Consider the following 22,883-nt stretch of genomic DNA (forward strand, 5'->3'; position numbering starts at 1 on the left):
GTCCTCCATTCCCTCAGTAACACCTTTTGGATATTCACAGTCGCAGCCATGGTCTCTGCAGGCCGCATATGCTGTATAACAGCTCCCTTTCTTCTCACCATTGCCGTCCTCGTCTGCACGGTATTGATATTCATCGCCGGAACCATCGATCGGAATAAGACCGTCGATGATTTATATTTCCTAAAGGTAAGGAGCATCGCTCGATCAATGTAAGACACGCACTGACAGACACCCCGTCAAGATCGATTTGACAAACCTCACCCTCACCTCCTCCGCAAATCTAGTCGGCGATACCAGTGCATCCGATTCCACTATCCTCGCAGGTGCCCTTCAGGCTGCGAAGCAGTCTCTGGGCATGAAAGACTTTTACACCATCTACCTCCGAAGTTACTGTAGCTGGAACGGCAACGACACCTATGCGAACTGCACCGACCCCAAGGCATACTTCTGGTTCAACCCTATCAACGTCTGGGGATTAAACAACACTGGAGTAGATGTGGACACCTTCATTCCCAAAGAGTTCAACGACGGACTCAAGGTCTACCACAATGCCTCCAAGGCCATCTTCTACCTCTACACCGGCGCTCTCGCCGCTGCTGCCATCAGCATCTTGGTAGGCATCTCAGCCATTTTCTCCCGATGGGGTTCTTTCTTCACCACCTTCTGTGCCACCGCCATGTGGGTTCTCTTGGTTGCTGCTTCAATCACAACCACTGCCGTCTACGTCATCCTTCGCGCCGCCTTGGACAACACTCTAAAGAAGGACTATGGAATTGATTCAGATATTGGTACCAGAGTCCTCTCTGTCTCCTGGATCGGCTCAGCCTTCGCCGTAGGAGCAGGCTTCTTTTGGTTCCTATCAGTCTGTTGCTGCAGTGGACGAAGCCCATACAACCCTGGCAGTAAGGAAGCCAGACGCACCCGGGCCGAGAAGACTCCATACACCTATGAACGTGTTGGCAGTCCTTACATGGGTCCCAGCGACCACCAAAGTGTTCCCTTGACGAATTTCGGACCTGGAAATCAGCAAGCCCAGAGAGGAACTGCCTATGAACCGTTCCGTCCTCAACACGTCTAGAGGACTACCAAGGCTCCCAGGACCCAACGAGGCCCAAGACCGACACGAGATCAAGGACTGTCAGAGGAGGGGGTGCATTTTTCGTAACGAGTGGCGGTGCATGTGCTGGTGGCGGAGGCATGGCTTTTTGCTGATGGGACTCGTTCACGGCGGTCACACATGGTGCTCACCATATATGGTGCAGAGCGATCCCAGGTCGACGCAATCTCACTTGCAACTTCTCGTCACTTTGTCGCTCAAGTCGTGTGTCTATAAACATTTGGGTGTTTTCCTCGTCGCAGTCATCATAGCCACTACAGGCAGATTCGTGTGTGGCTTTCACACAATCAAGTCATGCCTGGCACGCCAGACATAAAGCTCGGCCTCAAACCCCACCAGAATACGCGGCAAATAACGAAAAGTGTTTCATTTAAACGCCATGAGTAATCTCTCGGGCACCCTTCACCTATCAATGAATGAGTTGAGTTGAATTGAAAGCATGTTTTTCAATAAAGAACCTTGGAGTTTGCATGGCGTATCAACAGCGGATTCGGGCTTTTGAATACTAGGGGCTAGCCATGGGCTGACGGCGTTGGGCGTTTAAAAAACCATTGTTGCTCTATCTATCTATCTATATCCTCCTGGACTATCAAGTATTCTCATACAACACAATACAATACCATGAGATTCTTCGTATACGCAATGCTCTGCACCTGTTCTTCCCTCTTATATCTCGTGTTGTCATCATCGGTATGCGTGCACAGCCGTGTATCTATTGCAACATAGTCCGCCGTCCAATATATGACAATTAAGTATATTGCTAGAGACCTGTCAAGTCTGACTAGCCTCATCCACATATTCTCGATGGACATACTGGAGATATCTTCCATCTCACTGATCTACCCACGCAAGACAGGTGACGTCTACTCAAAACAGACACGGAAGAGAGCCAAGAAGTCAGTCCACGCCATGCCGAGGTTGAGGTTGCCTATACAGAAGACCACACACCTGCCCACCCTCTTGCTAATACATAGATCTCGTGTAGTCCATCACTCACCCACTCAATCAACCACTCACTCACTCCGTAATCCCAACCCACCCACCACGCGGCCTGTACCCTACCAAGCCCTCGTCCGCCGCAACATCCGCAGCCTTGCGACCTGTGAGCACGCTCGTCTCGTGTTCGCGACCGAGGACGTGGAATTTCTCCGACGGCCCGGCTTCACAGCGGCGCCATATCTGCGTGCCGGTCCGGGGGTCTTTCGTCCGTGTGAAGCCACTCGCGGGCCGGTCAAGTGACAGGAACCACTTGCGTTGGTGGATCGAGTTTATACTGTTGGTCGCTCCTGGATACGCGTTCTGTAGCCGGATTTGTTCGTCGGAGTCCATTGTTGGGTGTGCCGTTGGGATTGGGGATTGGGGTCGGTGGGGGTCCGGCGGAGAGGGAAGTGGTGGTGGTAGTGGGGGTGGCGGCTGCGCTGAAGGAGAAATGTGCTTTTGCTCTCTGTCGCTCTTTTGGTCGACGGTTGCTCCGATAGAGCGCTTGCGTGCTGGTGGTGAGGCGAGGCGGCGGAGTGATGAGACGCTTTGTTTCAACTGAGCGGCCCGTGCGCTCCGTTGCTGCTCCGAGGGGTCCTCATCGTTTGGTGATTGTTCCGGTGATGGGGAGCGGCTTGAATCTAGAATCTCCGGTTCTCGGCGTCGTCCAGCCGCGTCAGCCTTGTTATTCCGTCTTCGCCGTTTGAAGGATGGAGGTGCTGGCTGTGTCGATCGAAAATTGTCAGTAGTCAGGCGAAGCGATATCGTGTAATTGGGCGGCAATTTCGTGCCGTGCAGACGAAGCTTGATCTTTCTTGCTTGGAATGCGCGATGGAGCTTTGCAGGCTCCGATTCTCCATTCTTGGAGTCTTCGGGCTCAGAGTTCGAATCGGAAGTGTCCGTACAGGAGACTGGGTCGGACGAGGTTTGCTTTGCGTTGTATGGAATAACTGAATATTCACCAGTGTCCCACAGAAGCATCGTGCCAGTTTCTGACGACGCGGTCTCAATCAAGTGATTCCAGAGGTTGTGAACCCTGGTCTCTGTCGCATTGCGATTTAGACGGCGACTGTTGGGATCACCTGGCAACCCATACATGATGGCAAAGCTGATCGAGCTCGTCGCATTACACTGCAAACGCAGGTCATAGTGGGTGCCGGCGATGGGATGGTCATGCTGATGGACAACGAAGTGATGACCTCTGTCATTGAGGTTTCGTCGATAGAGATCTAACCATGCTTGGTGTGCGAGACGTGGTTGATTTGCCAGTACAGGGAGGCGTGCTGCAAGTAGTTTCGTCGAGAAAAAGGAGACATGATCGTCTATCTCAATCTCACCTGCTTCGACTGCTGCTGTCTCTGACTTTATTGGCGCAAGGCTCTTGGGAATGATAGCCTTGGTGACATTCGCCTCTTGCTTGACTCGGAGACGTGATGGTGGAGACACACTCCGGTTGAGAGAATGAGGCGCTCTGAGCTCCCATGATTTGTTTTTCGATTTGACGAATGGGTTCTCTATGGTAGCAGCATCATCCTCGTGCCCGTCTAATCCATTCATTCACGAGGCTGTAAAGCTAATGATGATGATGATGATGAGGAGTAGCAGACTGACCAAGGGTCTCAAATTCCACGGAATAATGCTCTCGGGTGCTGAAAGAGGTTTAGTGTCGAGGGGTATTCCCGAACAATGATGTCAATGCCAAGCAGAATTCCGTAGTGGGCAAGTGCATGACAAAGAGCAGCAAGAGCGGGCGGTGGCAGGTGGCAGGCGCGTCCACCAATGTTGCCCTCGTGTTCAAGCTTTCTCGTTATTCAAACTCGATCTGCTTACTCAATGATTGAAAACCCATTAGCCAGTCTGGATCAGCCATTCCATCATGAACCAATATACATTCTGGATTCTGCCACCATGCTCTAGCAATGCTCAGGTCTAAGTCTATATAGCTTCTCTTCCTTCCCAATGTTGTCTGGTTTTCTCCATCAAAAATCACTTCTCATAACAGCCATAACAGCAATACTAGCAACAATCACAGCCTTTGCAGCAACTCACATGCTCTCTAACAACACCAGCAGCACTTCTCAAGAATCTTCTATGAAAGCTTCCAACATTCTCAAACAAACCATGTCGCAACTCTCTCACGCTAAGATCGTCCCTCGACCCTCCAAGACCAGAGGAGCAGCCAACCACGGCTGGCTCAACACCAAGCACTCCTTCTCGTTTGCTAGCTGGTACGATCCAAAATATACTCAGTTCGGCTCTCTTCGAGTCTTGAATGAAGATCGCGTGGAGCCAGGAGAGGGATTCCCCACCCATCATCACCAAAACGCCGAGATCTTCTCATATGTTCTCGCTGGAGAGTTAACCCACCGAGACTCCATGCAAAAGAAGGGTCAAGAAAGCAATGACAAAGACAAGTTCTTCCGCCTCCATCGTGGAGATGTACAGTTCACCACTGGTGGCCGAGGTATCTCCCATAGCGAATACAACGAACACAAGCAGGATTGGGTCCACTTCCTGCAAATCTGGGCATTGCCATGGAAGAGAAACCTTCCTCCTGCATATCACACCAGGACATTCTCTGAGGAGGCCAAGCGAGAAGGATTTGTGACCATCATCACACCCTTGAAAGCGGGACCAGATGCAACACTAGAAGAGGAAAAGGCTGCAGTTCCGACAATCGATGGCACCATTCCAGTTCACGCAGATCTCGTTTTCAGTGCAAGCATCATTCCTCAAGGCAAGACTTTCACATATAAAGTCGGCGGAGGAGATGCGGTAACTTCCAAATCGAACCGAAACGTTTATGTCCACTTACCCGAAACGAAAGGTGGAAAAGCCAAGATCCGTCTTGACGGACGAGATAACGTGGTATTGAGCGAGGGTGATGCAGCCTTTGTGACTCAAGTCAACGCCAATGACGAACTCCGAGTGGAAAGCATAGGCGAAGCTGAAGCAGAGGTCGTGGTGATCGATTCAGAGTAAAAAAGTTTATCCTTGTACACTGGACACTGGCATATGATAGCAACGGCGCTCCCGGGGGGTTTCAAAAATTGTAACATCAATTATATAGGTACTGATTTCTAAATTTCAGATTTCACTTCCATAACTTAAAACTTCTGTCTCCTATCTGCTTTCTATTTTTCTCCCTCGTTCTGATCTATATTCACTTGTGTAGGAAGTTGAAGCACTCCGATTCGAGAAACCCCAATGACGGGAGAGCTATGCGATTGCGTTATGGCTTGACGGGATGAGTCATCTTCAGCGAGCTTTCGACTAGGGAGGCCTGAGGCAGTGAGTCAAAGATGGCGGGATCTTCAAGTTCAGTCAAAGGAAGGTCTCAACAATCCAATTGTCGCTGTCCGAGGGTGCCTTTTAGCTACAGGACTAGTCGGAATGTGGGTTTGTGCATTGCGTAACATCTCCAATCCGCATCCACTGATTAGCGGACATCTGCATCCTGCGAATACGAGTCTGAATGCAACTTAGCTCACCACCGGGGTGGGTGGGATGGAGCGGTCGTGGTTCTGGAAATTTTAATGATCACTTCACAAATTCACCAGACCGTGGCCTATATCGTATCTTCCTTCTTGTCCACTCCTCCACATCAAACAACATCGCCACTCACTCGTGAGTATTCCTTCAAGAGTATTTTGGGGCCAAATTCAAGCTCCACCAGAGTGTGCAGTCATCAGCTCCGCCACTTTAGTCAAGTATTGAATATTTCATAATCGACCAGTCTTACAGCCGACTCTTATACTACCTAAGAGATGTTGTAAACGAATAATGGACTCAACTCGTCTCTCCCTCCAAATCCGTATTTGTTGAAGACATGCCAGCTCAAATGAGCATACTGATGGTCCACCACGCCTCCGCCTCGTTAATAATCTCAATCTCATGTCTTGCTCTTGTTGCTGCACTATCACTTCCAGCGCTATACCAGTATCTGGAACGAGTTCGGGCAAGGAAAGATCAGTATTCTGAATTGGCAGATCTCTACGAAGACGAAGATGGAAAAGCTACCGAGGAGAGTCAAGAAGCTTATTCGGATTTCGTTCCACGGCTAGTTCTGCTCTCGACGTCAGCAGTGGCCAGTATTGATGCTCTGATTGCGGCTATCCTCATATCGCGCCAGCAACATCATTCTCTTGCGATCGAACAGTGGCTTCAGTTTGCTACATGGGTGAGTCTGCGAAGGGCACCATTTCTATCCATTGTCTAACTGGATACTAGCTGCTTCTCGTCTTTCAAGTCATTTCAATCTTCACCACGCCCTCTTCTGTGAAGAGATACGACCTAGGAATCTGGTCTGGTATATCGTCATTACTTCTTTCCCTTGCTTTGGCCTTTGAAAATATCTCCTTGTGGCAATCCAGCGTAACTCCTCTCCCCCGAAGCACCCATCTTGCACTTTCACTGATCCAATTTATCTCTGGGATAATTCTCTTATTTGCAAGCTTCTTGATCCCACGCCGCCCAGACGTCTACTGGAACGGCACTATCGTGGACAGGCAAAATACTACTACAGTACTCAGCAAAATAACTTTCACTTGGCCAGGCGCTATCTTGGCCAAGGCGGTCAAAAATAAGGGCTTGAAACATGAGGACCTTGCAGAAATCGACCATGTAACCCGTTCGCGAGAATTACGACGTGAGTTTGAAGCTGTTGAGAAAAAAGATAAGCTGTGGAAGACCCTCTTTTGGTCAAGAAAGGGCATCTTCCTTCAGCAGTGGGGGCTTCAGATAGCCACGTCCATTACGCAATTCTTACCCCAGATCGCTCTTTACGCTATCCTTCAAACTCTGGAGCGCCGGGACCAAGGGGATAATGTCTTGCTACGCTCATGGCTGCTCGTTATTGGTCTAGGAGCAGCCAACGTATTCTCCACATGGTTAGAGGCAAGAGCATTTTTTATCATATTTATGCAACTTGGAGTTCCCATTTTCGAGCAACTATCGGCGGTCATCTTTGGCAAAGCTATCCGGAGAAAAGACGTCAAAGGAGCCGGGAAGAAAAGAGAAGAAGATAGCGTCGCTGGCAAGGGCGTACTCCTTAATGGCGAAATCGTTGTTAATGAGGAGGCTGGCCCAAAAGGCGAATCCAGCGTGCCTGAGGATGAAGCTGATGCTGAAGAAGATTTTCAGAAATCGAAACAAAACACAATCAATCTGGTGGCAATTGATGCGAAACGGATCGCAGATTTCGCCACATTCAACGATATCTTCATTGGCTCAGCCGTTAAGATGGCTTTCGCTCTTGGATTTCTGATAAAACTAATCGGAATTATCCCGTTATCAGCAGGTCTGGTGGCCTTCGCTGTGATCACTCCATTAAACATTGTCACCGCAAAACGTTATGGAGATGCACAGGATGATCTCATGAAATATCGTGATCAGAAGATGGCTGTTGTGACCGAGGCACTTCAGGGTATACGTCAAATCAAATTTAGTGCTCTAGAGCGCAACTGGTACGAGAAAATCTTACAGTCACGAAAAAAGGAGTTGGATACACAATGGAAGGTTTACACATCCGAGGTTGTCTTGATCAGCATCTGGATTTTTGGGCCGGTGGCCTTGTCCGCTGTTTCATTGGCTGTCTATGCCTCTATCCATAAGGAACTATCGGCGTCCGTCGCTTTCACAACGATCTCGGTGTTTGAGGCAATCGAGATGACCCTAGCAATCATACCTGAGATGGTGACTGATCTATTGGATGCCATTATTTCGGCAAAGCGAATCCAAAATTTCCTCGACGCTCCGGAGAGAGAAGTACATATTACTCCCGGCGAACTTATTTCTTTCCAGAACACTACAATAGCATGGCCGACTGATGACCCCGAGCAAGAAGAGACCCAGTTCAAGTTGAGAAACTTAAACATTGATTTCCCAAGGAAAGAATTGACGGTGATCTCAGGCCGAACCGGGAGTGGGAAGTCCCTTCTATTGGCTTCGATCATCGGCGAGGCAGAGGTGCTTGAGGGAACCTTGACGGTTCCTAAAGCGCCAGTACCCGAGGACCGTTATGATTCGAAAGCCAATAAGAGCAATTGGCTTATCGACTCAGCTGTGGCTTTTGTTTCTCAAATTCCTTGGATTGAAAATGCGACAATACGAGATAACATCCTATTTGGTCTTCCACTTGATAACGATCGATATCAGAGTGTGCTTAAGGCGTGTGCGCTTACCAAGGACTTGGAAATGCTTGAGAGCGGTGAGCTCACTGATATCGGGGCCAATGGAATCAATCTCAGTGGTGGTCAAAAGTGGCGTGTGTCATTTGCAAGAGCGTTATACTCAAGAGCAGGAATTTTGATCCTTGACGACATCTTTTCCGCTGTTGATGCCCACGTTGGTCGACAATTGTTTGAGGACGCATTAACCGGAGATCTCGGAAGGGGTCGTACAAGAGTTCTAGTGACCCATCATGTTGCTCTTTGTTTACCAAAGACAAATTATAGTGTCCTTCTCTTGGATGGCACTGTTGAAGTGGCAGGCAGAACGGAAGAGCTGAGAAGAAACGGAAAACTGAAACTCATTCTCGACCAGGACAGTGAAGAACAGCAAAAGCATGAGGAAGAAGAAGCCGAAAAAGAAAATGCACTCACTATCGATGATGGCGGAGGACTACAAAGAATCCTCACAAATCAATCTCGCCGATCGAGAAGGAGATCTGCTGCTAGTGAGATAGGCGCCAGTTTGAACCGTCGCCGATCCCATGCAAATTTTGAGGACCAAAAACAGAGAGACCCCCCGAAGAAATTCAACGAAGAAGAGAAACGCGAGACAGGTGCAGTCAAATACAACGTTTACGATGCCTACCTTAGAGCGGCAGGTGGATACGGGTATTGGCTTTTCATCCTGAGCATATTCGTCATGTGGATTGGTGTCTATCTCGGTCGAACTTACTGGATCAGCATTTGGACCAGATCGTACCGCACAGAATCCGTGTTCACTAGTCGACTCGTGCAACAGTCCTTGGGTTCTCTTAAAAACGCAGCATCAAGACTCAAAGCGACCGAGATGGATGACAACCTGAAATACTATCTGGGCATTTATCTTGCGATATCCCTTGCGGCAGTGAGTACTCACCTAACCTATGAATTCCATCCTTCCTCATCACTCCACTACTCTACCGTTCTCCCTCTTCTTTCTCTATTGTTAACTAGCCACTCAACTCTTTATATTCTTACTAACTAGGCGATAGTGGCTTATCGGGACAGTAAGATACTTCCTTGTGTTCGTAGCTGCCATTCGAGCCTCAAAGGTTCTTTTCAAGGAGCTGGCCTGGACTATTCTTCGAGCCCCACTCCGATGGCTCGACACTGTACCGTTGGGACGCATTCTGAATCGCTTTACTGCCGACTTCAACATGGTGGACTCTCGCATCTCATACGACATGGCTTCCACACTACACAATGGTATGCACGTTCTTTCCGTCCTCATTGCAGGTCTTGTCATCTCAGGGTACATGGTGATTCCTGTCCTGGCATTCATCCTCGTATGTGCATACTATGCTCGCTGGTACCTAGCAGGTGCGAGGGAGGTGAAACGACTGGAAAGCAACGCCAAGTCACCAGTTTTTGAGCAATTCGGTTCCGTACTAATGGGCATCGGCACAATTCGAGCTTTCGATAAGTCTCAAACCTATCTCGATCGGATGTATCAGAAGATCGACACTCACTGCCGTGCGTACTGGCACCTCTGGCTATTCAACCGATGGATGGGATGGCGTCTGAATATGGTGGGGGCTGTTTTCGTTACCATAACTGCTGCATTAATCGTGAGTATCAGGCATATTGATGCCTCTTTGGCCGGTTTTGCTCTTAGCTTTGCGCTTGGTATGTCAGAGGGTGTCATCTGGGTCGTTCGATCATATTCCAATGTGGAGCTTGCCATGAACGCCACAGAACGAGTTGTGGAGTACAAAAACATCGCGATTGAAGACCAAACAGGCCACGATGCACCGGCAGCTTGGCCCACGGAAGGCAGGTTGGAAGTGGAGGACCTCGTCGTCTCATATGCACCAGATCTTCCTCCTGTGCTCAAAGGCTTGACCTTCGGCGTCGCACGAAATCAACGGGTGGGCGTGGTAGGGAGAACCGGAGCCGGAAAGAGCAGCTTAACATTGGCGCTCTTTCGATTCCTCGAGGCCCGCTCAGGAAGTATCTTGGTGGATGGAGTGGATATCTCGAAGATCAAGCTCTACGATCTTCGATCAAGACTGGCCATCATCCCTCAAGACCCCGTGCTGTTCTCCGGGACCGTTCGAAGCAATCTCGACGCCTTTGACCAACACGCCGACGCCGAGCTGCAAGAAGCCCTGGCGCGGGTCCATCTCGTCTCCTCCTCGACAACCACAACATCCGTCCAAGCAAGCGGCAGCGCAACACCCACCGCCCCATCTGGGAACGAAACCCCACAGGGAAGCACGAACAACACCAACACCAATGTCTTCAAATCCCTGAATTCCCGCATCTCGGAAGGCGGGCTGAACCTCTCGCAGGGGCAACGCCAACTGCTGTGCTTGGCGCGCGCCATCGTCTCGCGCCCGAAGATCATGGTCCTCGACGAAGCGACCTCGGCCGTGGACATGGAGACCGACGCCCTGATCCAGCGCTCGATCCGCGAAGAGTTCACCGACTCGACGTTGCTGGTCATCGCGCACAGACTGACCACCATTGCGGATTTCGATCGCATTCTCGTGCTGGGCGAGGGCAAGGTCGTCGAGTTCGACACCCCGGCGAATCTGATGGCCTTGAAGGATGGTGTTTTCCGTGACATGGTCGAGAAGAGCGGTGAGCGTGCAGAGCTGGAGAGGATTATTGCTGCGTGAGTGAAGTTCGATTCTTCTGAGGTGGAGTGGACAGGCATGGAGACCGAGGATCGATCATAGAGAGAGAGAGAGCATACTGTAGTGCTGCACATCACACATCGGGAGATGATGGGATGTCTAGGTAGTAATCATGGCGATAATGGCGTAATGTTTCTGGATATTGCAAAGAAATTAAAATGGGAGTCTTCCTTTTTGCTTCTCAAATCTCGAAAGAAGGCTTCCTAGCTAACCAAAGGACTACAAATAGACTGACAGCCTCACATGAATTTTAGTAACTTCGTCGAGAGGTTGATATACTGTATTACATCACATAAATCCCTCTAGAAGGTGGAGTAGAACTACTGGATATTAACCCCTTTAGGCCACTAACTCATTAGGACGTCTGTCGATATTTACTCCTAAGGTATGGTTGCCTGTCCTATGTATTCTTTCTCCTTCCTCATTTGATCTACAAGCTCGAGGAGAACGGTAGATGGATACACTGTTGTCAAGTTATCTCGGGAGTTAGGTGCATGAGTAGGGGCGATACCTTGGATACTGCTGAGTCAGGTGCTCGCTACGATCAGAAGTTGTTTAGAGTTGTTGAGATATATCTATATTGCATGTGCTGTACTTGATGAATGTAAAGGTGGACGTGAATGTGAATCGTCAATGTCTTGTCTTCGTTCCGTCTATACATCTTGAAGCTAATGTACATCCCATCCTCGTCGTTTTCGCCCATAGCTCTAAGTTTAGACAGCCTCAGACCTTGAGCGTCTCTTTCCAATTGTACCATATCTTCATTTCCTCCGTGACATCGAGCGCTTCGCGTCAAGGAGAAGACCTGGGATCGCATGAAGGATCGAAGCCTCAGAGTGAAGCCGAATGGACAACCTTATCTTCTTGTTTGGTAGCACTCAAGATCCAAGCAAGCACGGACTGTCCCATTCCAGCCTTTACCGAGTTCCAGGGCTGCAAGATATTGCACATATCTTGAACATTGAGCATTGAAGCCCTGGCAAGACCAAGTCTGTCGCACCTTGCATAGCAGGTGGAATGCAAGAATATATGGGACTTGTCTCAACCTCATTGAGTAGTTTGACATTGGTGTGAGGGGAGGTCTCCTCGACAGAAACCTGAATTCTTGCTTCCATAGGAGTTCTGTTGAGTCGTGTTTCTCGTCAAGGCGCCATCACGGCCAGGTTTTGGAGTTTCTCAGCTTCCATGGAAGCCGAGTTACCATCATTGTCATAACTCGGTTTTGCTAGTTAGCGCTCTCCGTCCTTTGATGTGCTCGGTCGGTAGTGACTCAAAGAAATCGTCGAGTTCGAGATACTCGGCGGCGAAGACAGCGGTAAGAAGAGCCCAATCCTCGACGGTAGGAATGTCGAGATGCTCAGCATCGTCGTTGATTGTGTGCCAGACACTAGGAAAACGAGAAGGAATCAAATGCAAGACTTGGACACCTCGAGCGATGAATGGGATATGATCATCCTGCATCACATAACTACTGAACCTGTCCGTGTCCTTCTTGTTCTTTTCGGGTAACCAAGTATGCTTTGGATTACTCTTGAACATGCCCAGCTGTCTCAATCGTTGCTCGGCTTCGGCCATTCGGACATAGGACCAGTGTGAACTATGTTGCCACGAAGGTATCTGCAGATTCTCAGGAGAACCAAGAAGATCGAGTAGCACAAAGAGTTCGATGGAGTCGAGGGGGCTTCTGTAGATGCTTGTAGCAGGATGCATGGTATGCTCCCATTCTTCAGCCAGTGATCTGGCTCCATAGATACTGTCGGTAGCAGTCCAGTCCTTGAAAGCCTCCTCACCATCAAGCAGCAGAACTTGAATGCCCTTGTCCTCCTCGAATTCAAGATCTATATCATCCTGCGTCTGCATGTTTTCCCACTTCTTTGTCAAAGCGGCGTCAATCGACCGAATGGCATGCATGATCATCGCACACGGAGCGGCCGAGTCGGTTGCACCAATGAAGCCCTCGGGTGTGTACTTGGAGTCATAATGTGCCACCAAGGTCAGCCTTCCTACATTTCCTGGCTGGGCCCATGGAGGATCCCTTGAGGCGATCAGGTTCACGAAAGGCACATCGGTGTCACCGTGGGTGGGAGTCTTGGAGGTGGAATTCTGAAAGGACACTGTCCAGGTTGGGAGAGCGGTGCGAAAGAAGTCGACGAAATGTTTGAGGACTTTCTGTGAACCTGGAGTACCGGGGACTCGAGGAATCAGGATGGGAGCCAATAAATTGCCTGTATGGATGTCAAAGTCGGCCGTCTCAGGCAATGGCAGACGATGTTTGAGGGTGTCATCAGAAAGAGGCTTGTATGCGACAACCAGCTGTAGCGCAGAAGCGAATGTGACCAGCACCAACGACCCCGATGCCCACCACATTGTACAAGAGCGATGAGGAGAGTCAAGAATAGGCCATTGCCTGTCAGTGGTGGTGTTGGTGTTGCTGAACCGTGACTGCAAGAAGCCACTACCCGAGCCTGACGAGTCTGGGGTGCAAGTTGGGGCAGGCACTTGGTGTTCCTCCAGTCGGCTTTTCCTTCCCCTTTTCCGGCCGGAAGTAATTTCTGCCCAACTTTTCGGCACAGTTTCTGTTCTTGTCCAGCCGATCTTGTTTCAAGGCGCCTCGACGTGTTTGGCGGCGTGACAAAAGTTGGAGAACAATGTCACAGCCGGCGAGCCATGTCTGTTTTCTTTCTCTGCTTCCGTGCATTTCGTGTCTGAGGATCTGTCGATCTTTGTTGCTCTCCTTCATCTCCCAGCCAGATGGGCAGGCTCACAACTGGCCCACTGGTCTGGTCATGCATCAGACAGCATGTTGTGTCTCATAAGAGGGTCCTCTTCAGTACTGCTTCTCCGCTCTTGAAGAGTCCTCGAAAACCAACCAGGAGTCCACCAATTCAAGTTGTCCACCACAAATATCAACAACACCAGCAGCAACGCCTGGCCCAGGAACATGCCACATCCGACAGTCAAGAACTGGTCCCTCTTCCCGACCAAGAAACCGCAGTAGAGACTGCTCCCAGGGTCAACGTACCTCTGCGAGTAATTCCGAAAGCTCAGGTCGCTCCCAATCTCAGACTCACCCCGAAAGAAAGACTGCATATTGAGCAGCTCACAAGGGTCACACCTCGACCATCCGCACCACCAGGTACTGTGGAATCACAAAGCTACACTTCGTCGCGGATAGATCGGCTGACAGAGAGACAGTGTATAAGAGACGGTTGCGCATTTACAGTGCAGGCAATCCTCGCATATACTTCATCATCATCTCTCGCTTTGCCGCTGTGTGTGCCTTGAGCTTCTCCACGGTCTTGTTTGTCCCAGCCTATATTGCTGCTGGCACTCCGTTATATGTTGTAGCTGGAGGTAAACTTCCCCTTGGATTTTCGACTGAAGAATCTTTGCTCATTCAATTAGCTTGGCTTGCAAGCGCTGGCACTTTCGCCTATGTCAATTGGAGTTTGCGTCCCTTTGTCACCGAAGTGTTCCTGCAGCTGCCCGAATACGCTCAGAGTACTCCAAAGGCCGCAATGGAATATGCAAAGAAACTCCCAGATCAGGCTATGCTGGATATCAGATTCCTTAGATTGACTGCCATCACTGATGTTGTCTCGTTGAGATTGTCTCAGACAATGCCTGCTCGAAGTATCTTCAGACCTGTATCGTTCGAATGGATGGCCGCCTATGTCCAAGCTAGTCGTTTTTGGAAGCCAACCCCTACTCAATTCTATGTTCGAACTGAGTCTGCGAAAGGCAGAGCGGCTCGAAACACGACCCCAGGCATATGGAGCAAAGTCTATGAAAGACTTACGGGAGTTAAGCCTGATGCAAGGTCAAGATGGCAACGTTGAACCAAGTCATGTGGTGAACGCTGAGCTGTGTGTCTGAATCGCAAGTTTATCTTGATTTCACACCTCCGGAAGATTCTGTGCCATCGTGGAAGGTCTGGCGGACACTGTCAGTCGCCCCAGTCTCGGCAACTGTGCCTGTCCACCCAAGCTCAAAACCTCTCTTTGATTCATCGTCCTTGCCCTTGACAAAACTTCAACCTCTCGGACAAACCTATTTCCGGCACCGTGAAATCTCCGCCTTCAGATCGACAACATCACAAAGCCAGACCCCTGAGATACCACAGCCTCGAATCAAAGATGGCATCACCATCCGCCCCTATAAAAATAATTCTAAAGTTCACCAAGCCGGCACCACGTCCGCCAGCCCCAGTCAACCTCACACCCACGGGTATGAAGAACCTCGTTGGTGCATTGAGCAACACCAAGGACGAGATCAAGGTATGCATACACCCAGTTTACTTCTCCAGGCTCTATCCTCTATTATTCCTTCCTGGTGATATGACGTCCAAACACTGACATATTCGCAACAGATCGACTACGAGGGAATGAAGCAGGCCCTAGGCCTCAGCTCAAAGTCGTCCGCCTCGAAAATCCGGTCGCGCTTGCGAAAGAAGTTGTTCGCCAACCAGGAAGAAGCCTCCGCCTCCTCCGCCGCCCCTACCGCCGCCGACGAGGTCTGACGAGGTTGAAGAGGACGACGAGAACGACGAGGAGGAGGACACTGCAGATGACAAAGGTAAGTCCCCTACGCGTTCTGGCATGATACCCTCCCCAAACACAACACGACACGACAACAACAAAACTCACCTATCCCTCTACACCACAGTCCCAGCCAAGAAGCCAGCTGCTGCCGCTACCCCTGCTGCAAAGCGCGGCCTTGAGACCGAGGATGACGACGAAGAAGACGACGCCGGGGCAAGGCCAGGCAAGAAAGCCAGAAAATCTACCTAGAGGAGAATAGCTACACGTACATACAGATAAACAAACAAACAGAAACCCACAAAGTGGTAGCCTCAGCTGTGGCAGCGAAGAAAGGCAGAAACTGCAAGCATGATGGATGAAATAATACATTTTGCTATTGAAACACTCCTTAAAAGTTCAAATCTCTGTCCCCTTGTTTTTGCGCCTTTCCTCCTATCCGTGCCCATTGCAGTGAACCCCACAGACTCGAATGTACAATGATAACTATAGAGCCCGAAAGACTCGACCGAATCTCCGCAACTTACAACTCGCCCACGCTCAATTGCCCTGACAAATTCCCTTCAAGACCGCTGCTCCACTTGCTCCTTACAAAGCCTCAATACACTTGACCAAAGCATCCAGACTCCTGGTGTGGACTTGCCCTCCCTCTGCACTGTCAATATCGTCCTTCAGAATCCATGCCAGATCACTCAGAATGCCCAACGGGACTTCTTGCTCCTTCTCTCCGTCGGCTTCGGAACCGTCCTCAGATGAGCCGTGCTTCAGTTTGCGAGACACCAGGCTGGTATGTTCCCATTCGCGGGCTGCTTCCTCGGCGCGATCGACCACGGCACTTGCAATGCCACACATACTCGCGCAGTGCATGCCGAAACTGCCCTCGGCGACGCCAGCTTCGAGTTTATACAAGAATGTCACTCGTCGTTGCTCGTCGTCGACTAGAATTTTCATCCTCTTTGACATGATCTCTGGGTGGTGTTGAAATTCTGCGGACAGTGAGTGGTAATGGGTTGCGAAGAATCCAAGACAGCCAATGTGTGATGCCAGGTGGTGAAGCACCGCTTGCGCAACTGCAAGACCGTCATGAGACGAAGTGCCACGGCCAAGTTCGTCCAGGATTACGAGAGATCGTGGAGTGGCTTCAGACAAGATCTTCTTGGTCTCGGCAAGTTCCACGAAGAAGGTGCTCTGAGCAGCAAATATATGATCTTGTGCTCCGAGGCGGGACATGATGCGGTCGAAAGGCGTGAGCCGAGCATACTCACATGGTAAGTAACAACCAATCTGGGCCATGATGACCGCAATGCAGGTCATTCGCAGCACTGTTGATTTTCCAGCGGCATTCGCACCTGTCAGCAGTGTGAGGTTATTGGTTTGACCGCCTAACACAATATCATTTGGAATGAAGTCGTCGACATTCGCAAGCAGACAGGGATGACGAAGCTCCGCCAACTCAAGTGTCGAGCGCTCGTCATCCACAAATTCAGGACGGCAGCTTGGATTTCCAAGACTGGAACTTGCTTTCGCAAGCGAGATGAGGCAGTCAAGCTGAGCAATAATCTTGACGGCCGCAAGCCAGATTTCGTAGTTCTCATCAAATCGGGCGAAGAATCTACCTGCGACTTCTTTGACGATCTGCGAGTGTCTCTCTTGGGCCTCTTGTAGCTTGCGAACCAGCTGTCTCAATTCTGGAAAGTAATATCTCTTGACTTGCTTAGTGGCTGACATTTGGTCCCAATTTTTTGGGATATCTTTGACCTTGACTGGTACTTCAAGCTGCTTGATCTCCTTTCCGTTATCACGGTAACAAATCGCGTTAGACCCTAGCTTCTTTCTTTGCGTGCGAAGCAGGACGTCGAATTCAGCTTCGATTTCCTTGATCATATCGTGAGAATTATCGAAGTCTTCTTCGATACCACGTTCAGGGACTAGAAGGCCGGATTCTTTTGCCTGACTGCGGTCAAAAGCATCCATCCAGTATCTGAGACGCGAATCGAGTTCCGGCATAGCAGTGATGAGTTGGCCAATTACACCTTCTGAATCTGCTGCTTTTCCAGATCCATCTCGAAGGAGTGACATCGTGTGATCGATCTGCTCAAACCCTTCCAAGACCTTGACAAATTCTTGAACCTTGCATGTACCCGCATGAACGCGAGAAATTAGACGTTCTAGATCAGGCATTTTTGCCATTTGTGAGGTGAACCGATCTCGTACTTTCGTATCAGCATTGAGTGAATCCACAGCATCCAGCCGAGCATTGATCTTTTTCGTGTCCATCAGGGGATGACACACCCATTGCTTAAACATGCGTTTGCCGAACGGTGTGATACAGCGATTGAGAAGCTGGAAGAGAGTGCCTTCGTTACTGCCATCATAGGAATTTGCAAAGATCTCTAGGTTGATCAAGGTCTGTCCATCGAGTACGAGGCTTGAGGCCTTCCGAATAGGGTCATACCATGTGAAATTACCCAGAGTCACGAGATCTCGCTCGATTTTCAGCGTCCTGAGATACTGGATGAGAGCACCCAATGCGGACATGAGCAGGTCCTTGTCTTTGCCTTGCTCCAGTGCTTCTGGCCATGCAGCAGGAAAATACTCACTGGCTTCAATCTCTTTCAAGGTAATGTGACCCTCCCAAAATTCTTTACCTGGCTTGAGGTAATTCCAGATGGTGGTCAGGCCAGTGTTGTTCTTCAGGATTCGTAGAGTTTTAGCTGAAATTGCACCCTTTTCTAGAATAATCTCTTGTGGCCTGGTCTGAGCGATAAATGTCTCAAACTTGGTCATATCTGGATCATCTGTGAATTGAGAGATGTTGAACTGCCCGGTCGCAGTATCGACAAATGCTATTCCGAAAGCTGGAAAGCCATCGATCTCGGACTCTTTGATTGCAACACAGTAAACAGCCATATCATCCTGTAGCATATTCCCATCGACTAGAGTCCCTGCCGTCAAGACACAAGCAAGTTCTCGTTTGATGACTTTGTCATCTTTACTCTTTTTGGCAGAAGTACCAGTGGACTGTTCGTCACGTTCACGCAGATTCTTCCCCAAGGCAGTCTCCTGTTGATCGACACGGGCGATTTTGTATCCTTTGGCAACGAACTGATTTGCCCACAGGCCCAGGCTTGACTCTGGAACACCAACCATACGCATGTTGACACGATCAGTCAGCTTCAAGTCAAAGAGCTGATGCCCTATTGTTGCATCTTTCTCGTAGAGCTCATAAAACTTTCCCTTCTTGAAGAATACAATAGTGTCCCAAAATTTCTGTTTGATTTCCCAGTATTGCTTTTCAAAAGGTGAAAAGCCGGCAAAAGCCATGGGCGGAATGTATAGAGTTCGAGGGTCATAATCGGGATGACCTACTGGATTGCGATCAAGGTCCCTTATATCTTCAAGCCAGGCGTGTCTTTTCTCGGGCTCTGTCATGTGTGCCTTGAGCTTCTTATCCGCATTTGTTCCAGGCTTTTTCGAAGGGAGATTGGCATTACGTGGTTGAAGAGGCATGGGGTTCTCGGGGTCGTATGTCCATTGCTGAGCAGTTGTCGTTTCGCGTCCTTCCAGATCCATATCGACATCATCATCTATGGATGGGGTGAAATGAGTGGAGGTGGTTCGCGACACAGGTTTGGACGGCCGCTTGCGTTTCGTTGGCCGCACCTCGTTATCTGAATCGTCTGGTGCGATGAAGTCATCGAGATCTAAAGGTGTTACCCTTGAAGGCTGTTTACACAGGAACAGGGAAAATTACCTTCGTCAATATCTACTACATTTTCCTGTTCGTAGACGTCCTCGTCCTCCTCATCAGAAAGTTTTCTTCGTTTCACAGCCCGACCACGGTTCGCAGGAGTGGGGTTGAAGACATCATCATTGTCAGTACCTTCACTATCGGACTCAATGTAGCTGATGATCTTCTTCTTTGCCTGCGCGCACATTAACGAGGATACTCGAGCTGGTAATGGCATACTTACTTTTCTAGTAGGTGTGCCTCGTACGTTTAGTTCTTCTGCATCATTGGTCTGCCGTCCGTCAGCTGAGACTGGCGAAGGCAGACCTTTAGTAGAAGAGCGGAGACTCGCCTGGGCGTCGCTATGCTCGAAGTCCGGCTCTGCTGCGTCACTGCTAGGGACGGGAGTCAATGACGAGCCAGATGCCGAGGAACCCGCCTTTCTGAAGACGGGTTTCGAGGGTGCTGGTGTCTGGATTGCAGGCTTCGTGGGTAAGGAGGCTGGAGAGGAGGTAGATGGAGTCTTTGAAAAGAAGCCCAGTAGAGTCCTCTGTCCACCCGAAGATGCGGCCTTCTTCAACGTGGGCGTGGGCGTGGGCGTGGACGCTGGTGTTGCAGATGCTCTTTTGCCCATAGTGGCAACTTGGCCGCCTTTCAGGTCTTGGTTAATCAATAATCGTATTACCTCTCAGCATCCGTCTGTGGACAGAGAGAACAAGTCGCGCTGAACAAAAATCGCACAAAAGAGTGAAAGTTGGGGAATCAGAAGCAAGCGGCCTCGCCGCGTCCCGATTGGGACGCACCTTCCCTTCGCGCTAGTTAGCGCGTTCTACGCGTAAATTGGTTCAGCCTCGTTGGGTGTTCCCCGCGTTGGACGTCGAAAATCTTCAAAGTGGGATTCATTTCTGCCGCTTGGGTTTTCAGCAATAAGCTTGCTGGCTAGAGTAGGGTTCTGAGAAAGTAGAAGGGTAGTATTGTACAGTCTATACTACTGGAGACATTGCACTACTAACCAGAATACAGGGTAAACCTTCCTAAGTATCCTTAATGGCCCAATGTTGACCTAGATATATTGCAATGTCGGAATTTCTGTCGCCAAATGCCCTAAAGCCTGGAAATCAAAGAATTTACCAGACTGTAGGGCATGCTAGCCGAGTTGGATAACTCGACCTTCTCGAAGATCAAATATTCCACTCGGCTGGCGGGTGAAAAAAATCCTCGCAAGAGGATTTTCTATCACTCCTTCCTACCATGGGCCCCTCCCACCTCTAGTAGGTGGGCGGGGCCCGGGAGGAGCGATAGTTTTTTGTTGTTGGCAGAGGATGGCCTTTTTTGAATTTTGTTCAATATCCCGTCAGAGACTTGTGATAAGCATCGGCCCTTCAAGTTGTTGTTACAATGGGAGTTGGTCGTACCTTCGCATGAGAAATCTTTCGGTTAAGCAGCGCACTGCTTAAGCACGAGGGGGCTTTGAGCTGAAGCCTAAGGTCTTCATTCGTTTTTTGGTGCCGTTGCTTCCTCACTCTTTTCCCACCCAGGGCAAGTCAGACCAGACTCAGCATACTCCTCGTCCGACACGATATCGATGATCTTTAGCCTCCATTTTCCGACCCGCAGAATTAGAAGCTTCTCATCCATTACATACTTCTCCAGTAACTGCCAGTCAGAACTCTTGGCAGGTGCGAAGTTGAGCGCGTCATCCATTCCACCTTTCGCATCTGAGTTCCCTCCAATGTACAAGCCTCCAGCGTTGATCAGCCGCTGGCCTTCGGATTTGGATGAAACCAGACCCGCCGAGCAGCATATTCGACTAAGCGGTTGTCCGATAACTAGGCTTCGGGGTAATTTGATGTGAGGCGAGCCCGAAGTCTCTCGAGTCAATGGTTGAGCGTGTTTGTTGGTCTGAGGGTTGATGAAGCCTTCATTGGGATTCCCATCCAAGGGTGGCTTTGTGTGGGCGTCAGGCGTTTTCAGAATGCTATTTATTGTGACCGCCTTTCCGTACATGCCCCGATGCTCAGTCTCGGCTTTATCTGCTGCCCCCAAGCCATGAATCAGCTCTACGATCTCTTTAGCAAGTCTGTGGTGCGGAATTCGTTTCGAGGAGTCCAATTGGTGTTGTTCCATCAAAGACTTAATCTCTGGCATCGGAACGAAGGTCAGAAGTCGGAGGAATTTGTCGACGTCTGCATCAGCGGAGCGGACCAAGAACTACGGGACTCGTCAATGAAACTGTACCCATGCAGAACAGATCAACTCACCTGGTAGAGCTCGAAAGGACTAGTCATCGACTCGTCAAGCCACACAGCATTTCCTGCGCTTTTGCCGAACTTCTCGCCTGCAGCAGTCGTCAAAAGAGGAACGGTGAATCCCAAAGGATCATTCGTCGCCCGTCCTCCAATTTTGCTTTCCCGCGAGAGTTCCACCTGAAATGGATGGTCTGACTTCGCAATGCTTTTGACTGCCTCTGCGCCAGCAAGAATATTCCCAAACTGATCAGCACCTCCGATCTGTAGTTGCACACCACCTTTATAGAGCTCCCACCAATCCCAAGCTTGGACTAATGGATAGCTGAATTCCGCGAACGACATGCCGTTACCATCGAGTCGGGTTTTGACACTTGAAAGCCGTTAGTAGCGAGCCATTAAGAATCTCCAGTAGGATGCTCTTACGTGTCTCTACCCAGCATTGGGCCCAGACGTATGTGCCGCCCTAGAACAGAAAGGAAATCCCTTGCTGAAGTTTTATTCCACCAATGTACATTGTTGTGCAATGCTTTCCTCCACGCCCACTCTCGAATGAAGCCTCGTCGCGCTGCATATCTTTCGACCGAGTCCATGAATCTCTTGAGCTGCATGTGCAAGGCAACCATATTCGCTTTCCGGACTTCAGGCTTGTCCTGCTTCCTGTCGGTAAGACGACCGATTGGGTCTCCTATGCTCGCGGTAAACCCACCGAGCTATTGCAAAGAAACTTGTATCAGCTGATGTTCTCAGTGTGTTTGTTCGTTCCGCATACCAGGTAGCGCGCGCTGTAACCATGAATGTACATGAAGGACAATGCCATAAAGGGGATCAAATGGCCGACGTGCATGGAAGCTGCGGTGGGATCTATTCCAACATAGACCCCGATCCGTCGCTCAGTAAGGAGGGTCTCTAGCTCTCCGCGATCACTATTTTCATCTCAGCCCCAGGAAAGAGTTTATCTTCAACACGAAGAAGACTCACCCAACGATCTGGTTTATGTATCCCCTCTCTTCCAGGCGACTGAGCATAGTGGGAGCATGCCCAGCCTTTATGAGTTTCGCCCGCTCATGCCATTCTTGCTCTGCTAGTTTGATCTTTTGGATGTGGTTTTGAGTTATGCTTCGCGTTCGCGGATGTGAAGAGGATTGTACGGTGCGCGGTGTTTGACGCTGTGCATTGCGACATGTTTGACAAATGTAGAGCGAGCGCGGAGCTGCTCGGGAAACCTGTGTCCTAACCATGACGTTTCATGATATATTGCAATGCAAAGGCAGTCTCGCTTCTGCTCGTGGTCACAATAGCGATGTGTGTTAGGCGCAGGCAAGGATATCATTGACCTTAAGGTTCAAAAAAGTTTCGGTCATAGAAGGACCGAGCAAAAAGCTGCCCAATGACTCAAGGTCCCTGGCTTACATCCAAGGACTGA

General features: G+C 49.8%; 9 protein-coding genes across 9 annotated transcripts; 5 read left to right on the top strand and 4 right to left on the bottom strand.

Annotated features, from left to right (window-relative positions):
- Positions 1–48: 48 nt before the first annotated feature.
- On the top strand, positions 49–1,078 carry LTR84_000031 (uncharacterized protein; the record flags this gene model as incomplete). Its single annotated transcript, XM_064843662.1, has 2 exons — positions 49–186; positions 242–1,078. The coding sequence occupies 2 exons, from the start codon at positions 49–51 to the stop codon at positions 1,076–1,078; spliced, it is 975 nt and encodes a 324-aa protein (XP_064711522.1).
- A 1,056-nt stretch (positions 1,079–2,134) lies between these two features.
- LTR84_000032 (uncharacterized protein) lies at positions 2,135–3,652 on the bottom strand (the record flags this gene model as incomplete). Its single annotated transcript, XM_064843663.1, has 1 exon — positions 2,135–3,652. One exon carries the CDS (start codon positions 3,650–3,652, stop codon positions 2,135–2,137), a length of 1,518 nt encoding a protein of 505 aa, XP_064711523.1.
- A 564-nt stretch (positions 3,653–4,216) lies between these two features.
- Positions 4,217–5,077, top strand: LTR84_000033 (uncharacterized protein; the record flags this gene model as incomplete). The annotated part of the gene is made up of 1 exon (XM_064843664.1): positions 4,217–5,077. One exon carries the CDS (start codon positions 4,217–4,219, stop codon positions 5,075–5,077), a length of 861 nt encoding a protein of 286 aa, XP_064711524.1.
- An 847-nt stretch (positions 5,078–5,924) lies between these two features.
- Positions 5,925–10,925, top strand: LTR84_000034 (uncharacterized protein; the record flags this gene model as incomplete). The annotated part of the gene is made up of 3 exons (XM_064843665.1): positions 5,925–6,275; positions 6,326–9,169; positions 9,297–10,925. The coding sequence occupies 3 exons, from the start codon at positions 5,925–5,927 to the stop codon at positions 10,923–10,925; spliced, it is 4,824 nt and encodes a 1,607-aa protein (XP_064711525.1).
- A 1,227-nt stretch (positions 10,926–12,152) lies between these two features.
- Positions 12,153–13,310, bottom strand: LTR84_000035 (uncharacterized protein; the record flags this gene model as incomplete). Its single annotated transcript, XM_064843666.1, has 1 exon — positions 12,153–13,310. The coding sequence occupies one exon, from the start codon at positions 13,308–13,310 to the stop codon at positions 12,153–12,155; it is 1,158 nt and encodes a 385-aa protein (XP_064711526.1).
- Positions 13,311–13,694: 384 nt separating this feature from the next.
- On the top strand, positions 13,695–14,782 carry LTR84_000036 (uncharacterized protein; the record flags this gene model as incomplete). Its single annotated transcript, XM_064843667.1, has 2 exons — positions 13,695–14,079; positions 14,139–14,782. 2 exons carry the CDS (start codon positions 13,695–13,697, stop codon positions 14,780–14,782), a joined length of 1,029 nt encoding a protein of 342 aa, XP_064711527.1.
- Positions 14,783–15,079: 297 nt separating this feature from the next.
- Positions 15,080–15,733, top strand: LTR84_000037 (uncharacterized protein; the record flags this gene model as incomplete). Its single annotated transcript, XM_064843668.1, has 4 exons — positions 15,080–15,220; positions 15,313–15,359; positions 15,412–15,518; positions 15,609–15,733. The coding sequence occupies 4 exons, from the start codon at positions 15,080–15,082 to the stop codon at positions 15,731–15,733; spliced, it is 420 nt and encodes a 139-aa protein (XP_064711528.1).
- Positions 15,734–16,069: 336 nt separating this feature from the next.
- LTR84_000038 (uncharacterized protein) lies at positions 16,070–19,845 on the bottom strand (the record flags this gene model as incomplete). The annotated part of the gene is made up of 3 exons (XM_064843669.1): positions 16,070–19,185; positions 19,236–19,407; positions 19,456–19,845. 3 exons carry the CDS (start codon positions 19,843–19,845, stop codon positions 16,070–16,072), a joined length of 3,678 nt encoding a protein of 1,225 aa, XP_064711529.1.
- Positions 19,846–20,702: 857 nt separating this feature from the next.
- LTR84_000039 (uncharacterized protein) lies at positions 20,703–22,485 on the bottom strand (the record flags this gene model as incomplete). The annotated part of the gene is made up of 5 exons (XM_064843670.1): positions 20,703–21,422; positions 21,473–21,830; positions 21,884–22,170; positions 22,230–22,383; positions 22,439–22,485. 5 exons carry the CDS (start codon positions 22,483–22,485, stop codon positions 20,703–20,705), a joined length of 1,566 nt encoding a protein of 521 aa, XP_064711530.1.
- Between the last annotated feature and the right edge of the window lie 398 nt (positions 22,486–22,883).

The sequence above is a fragment of the Exophiala bonariae genome, assembly GCF_035927105.1.
Source record: "Exophiala bonariae strain CCFEE 5792 chromosome Unknown scaffold_1, whole genome shotgun sequence".
In the NCBI taxonomy this organism is placed as follows: domain Eukaryota; kingdom Fungi; phylum Ascomycota; class Eurotiomycetes; order Chaetothyriales; family Herpotrichiellaceae; genus Exophiala; species Exophiala bonariae.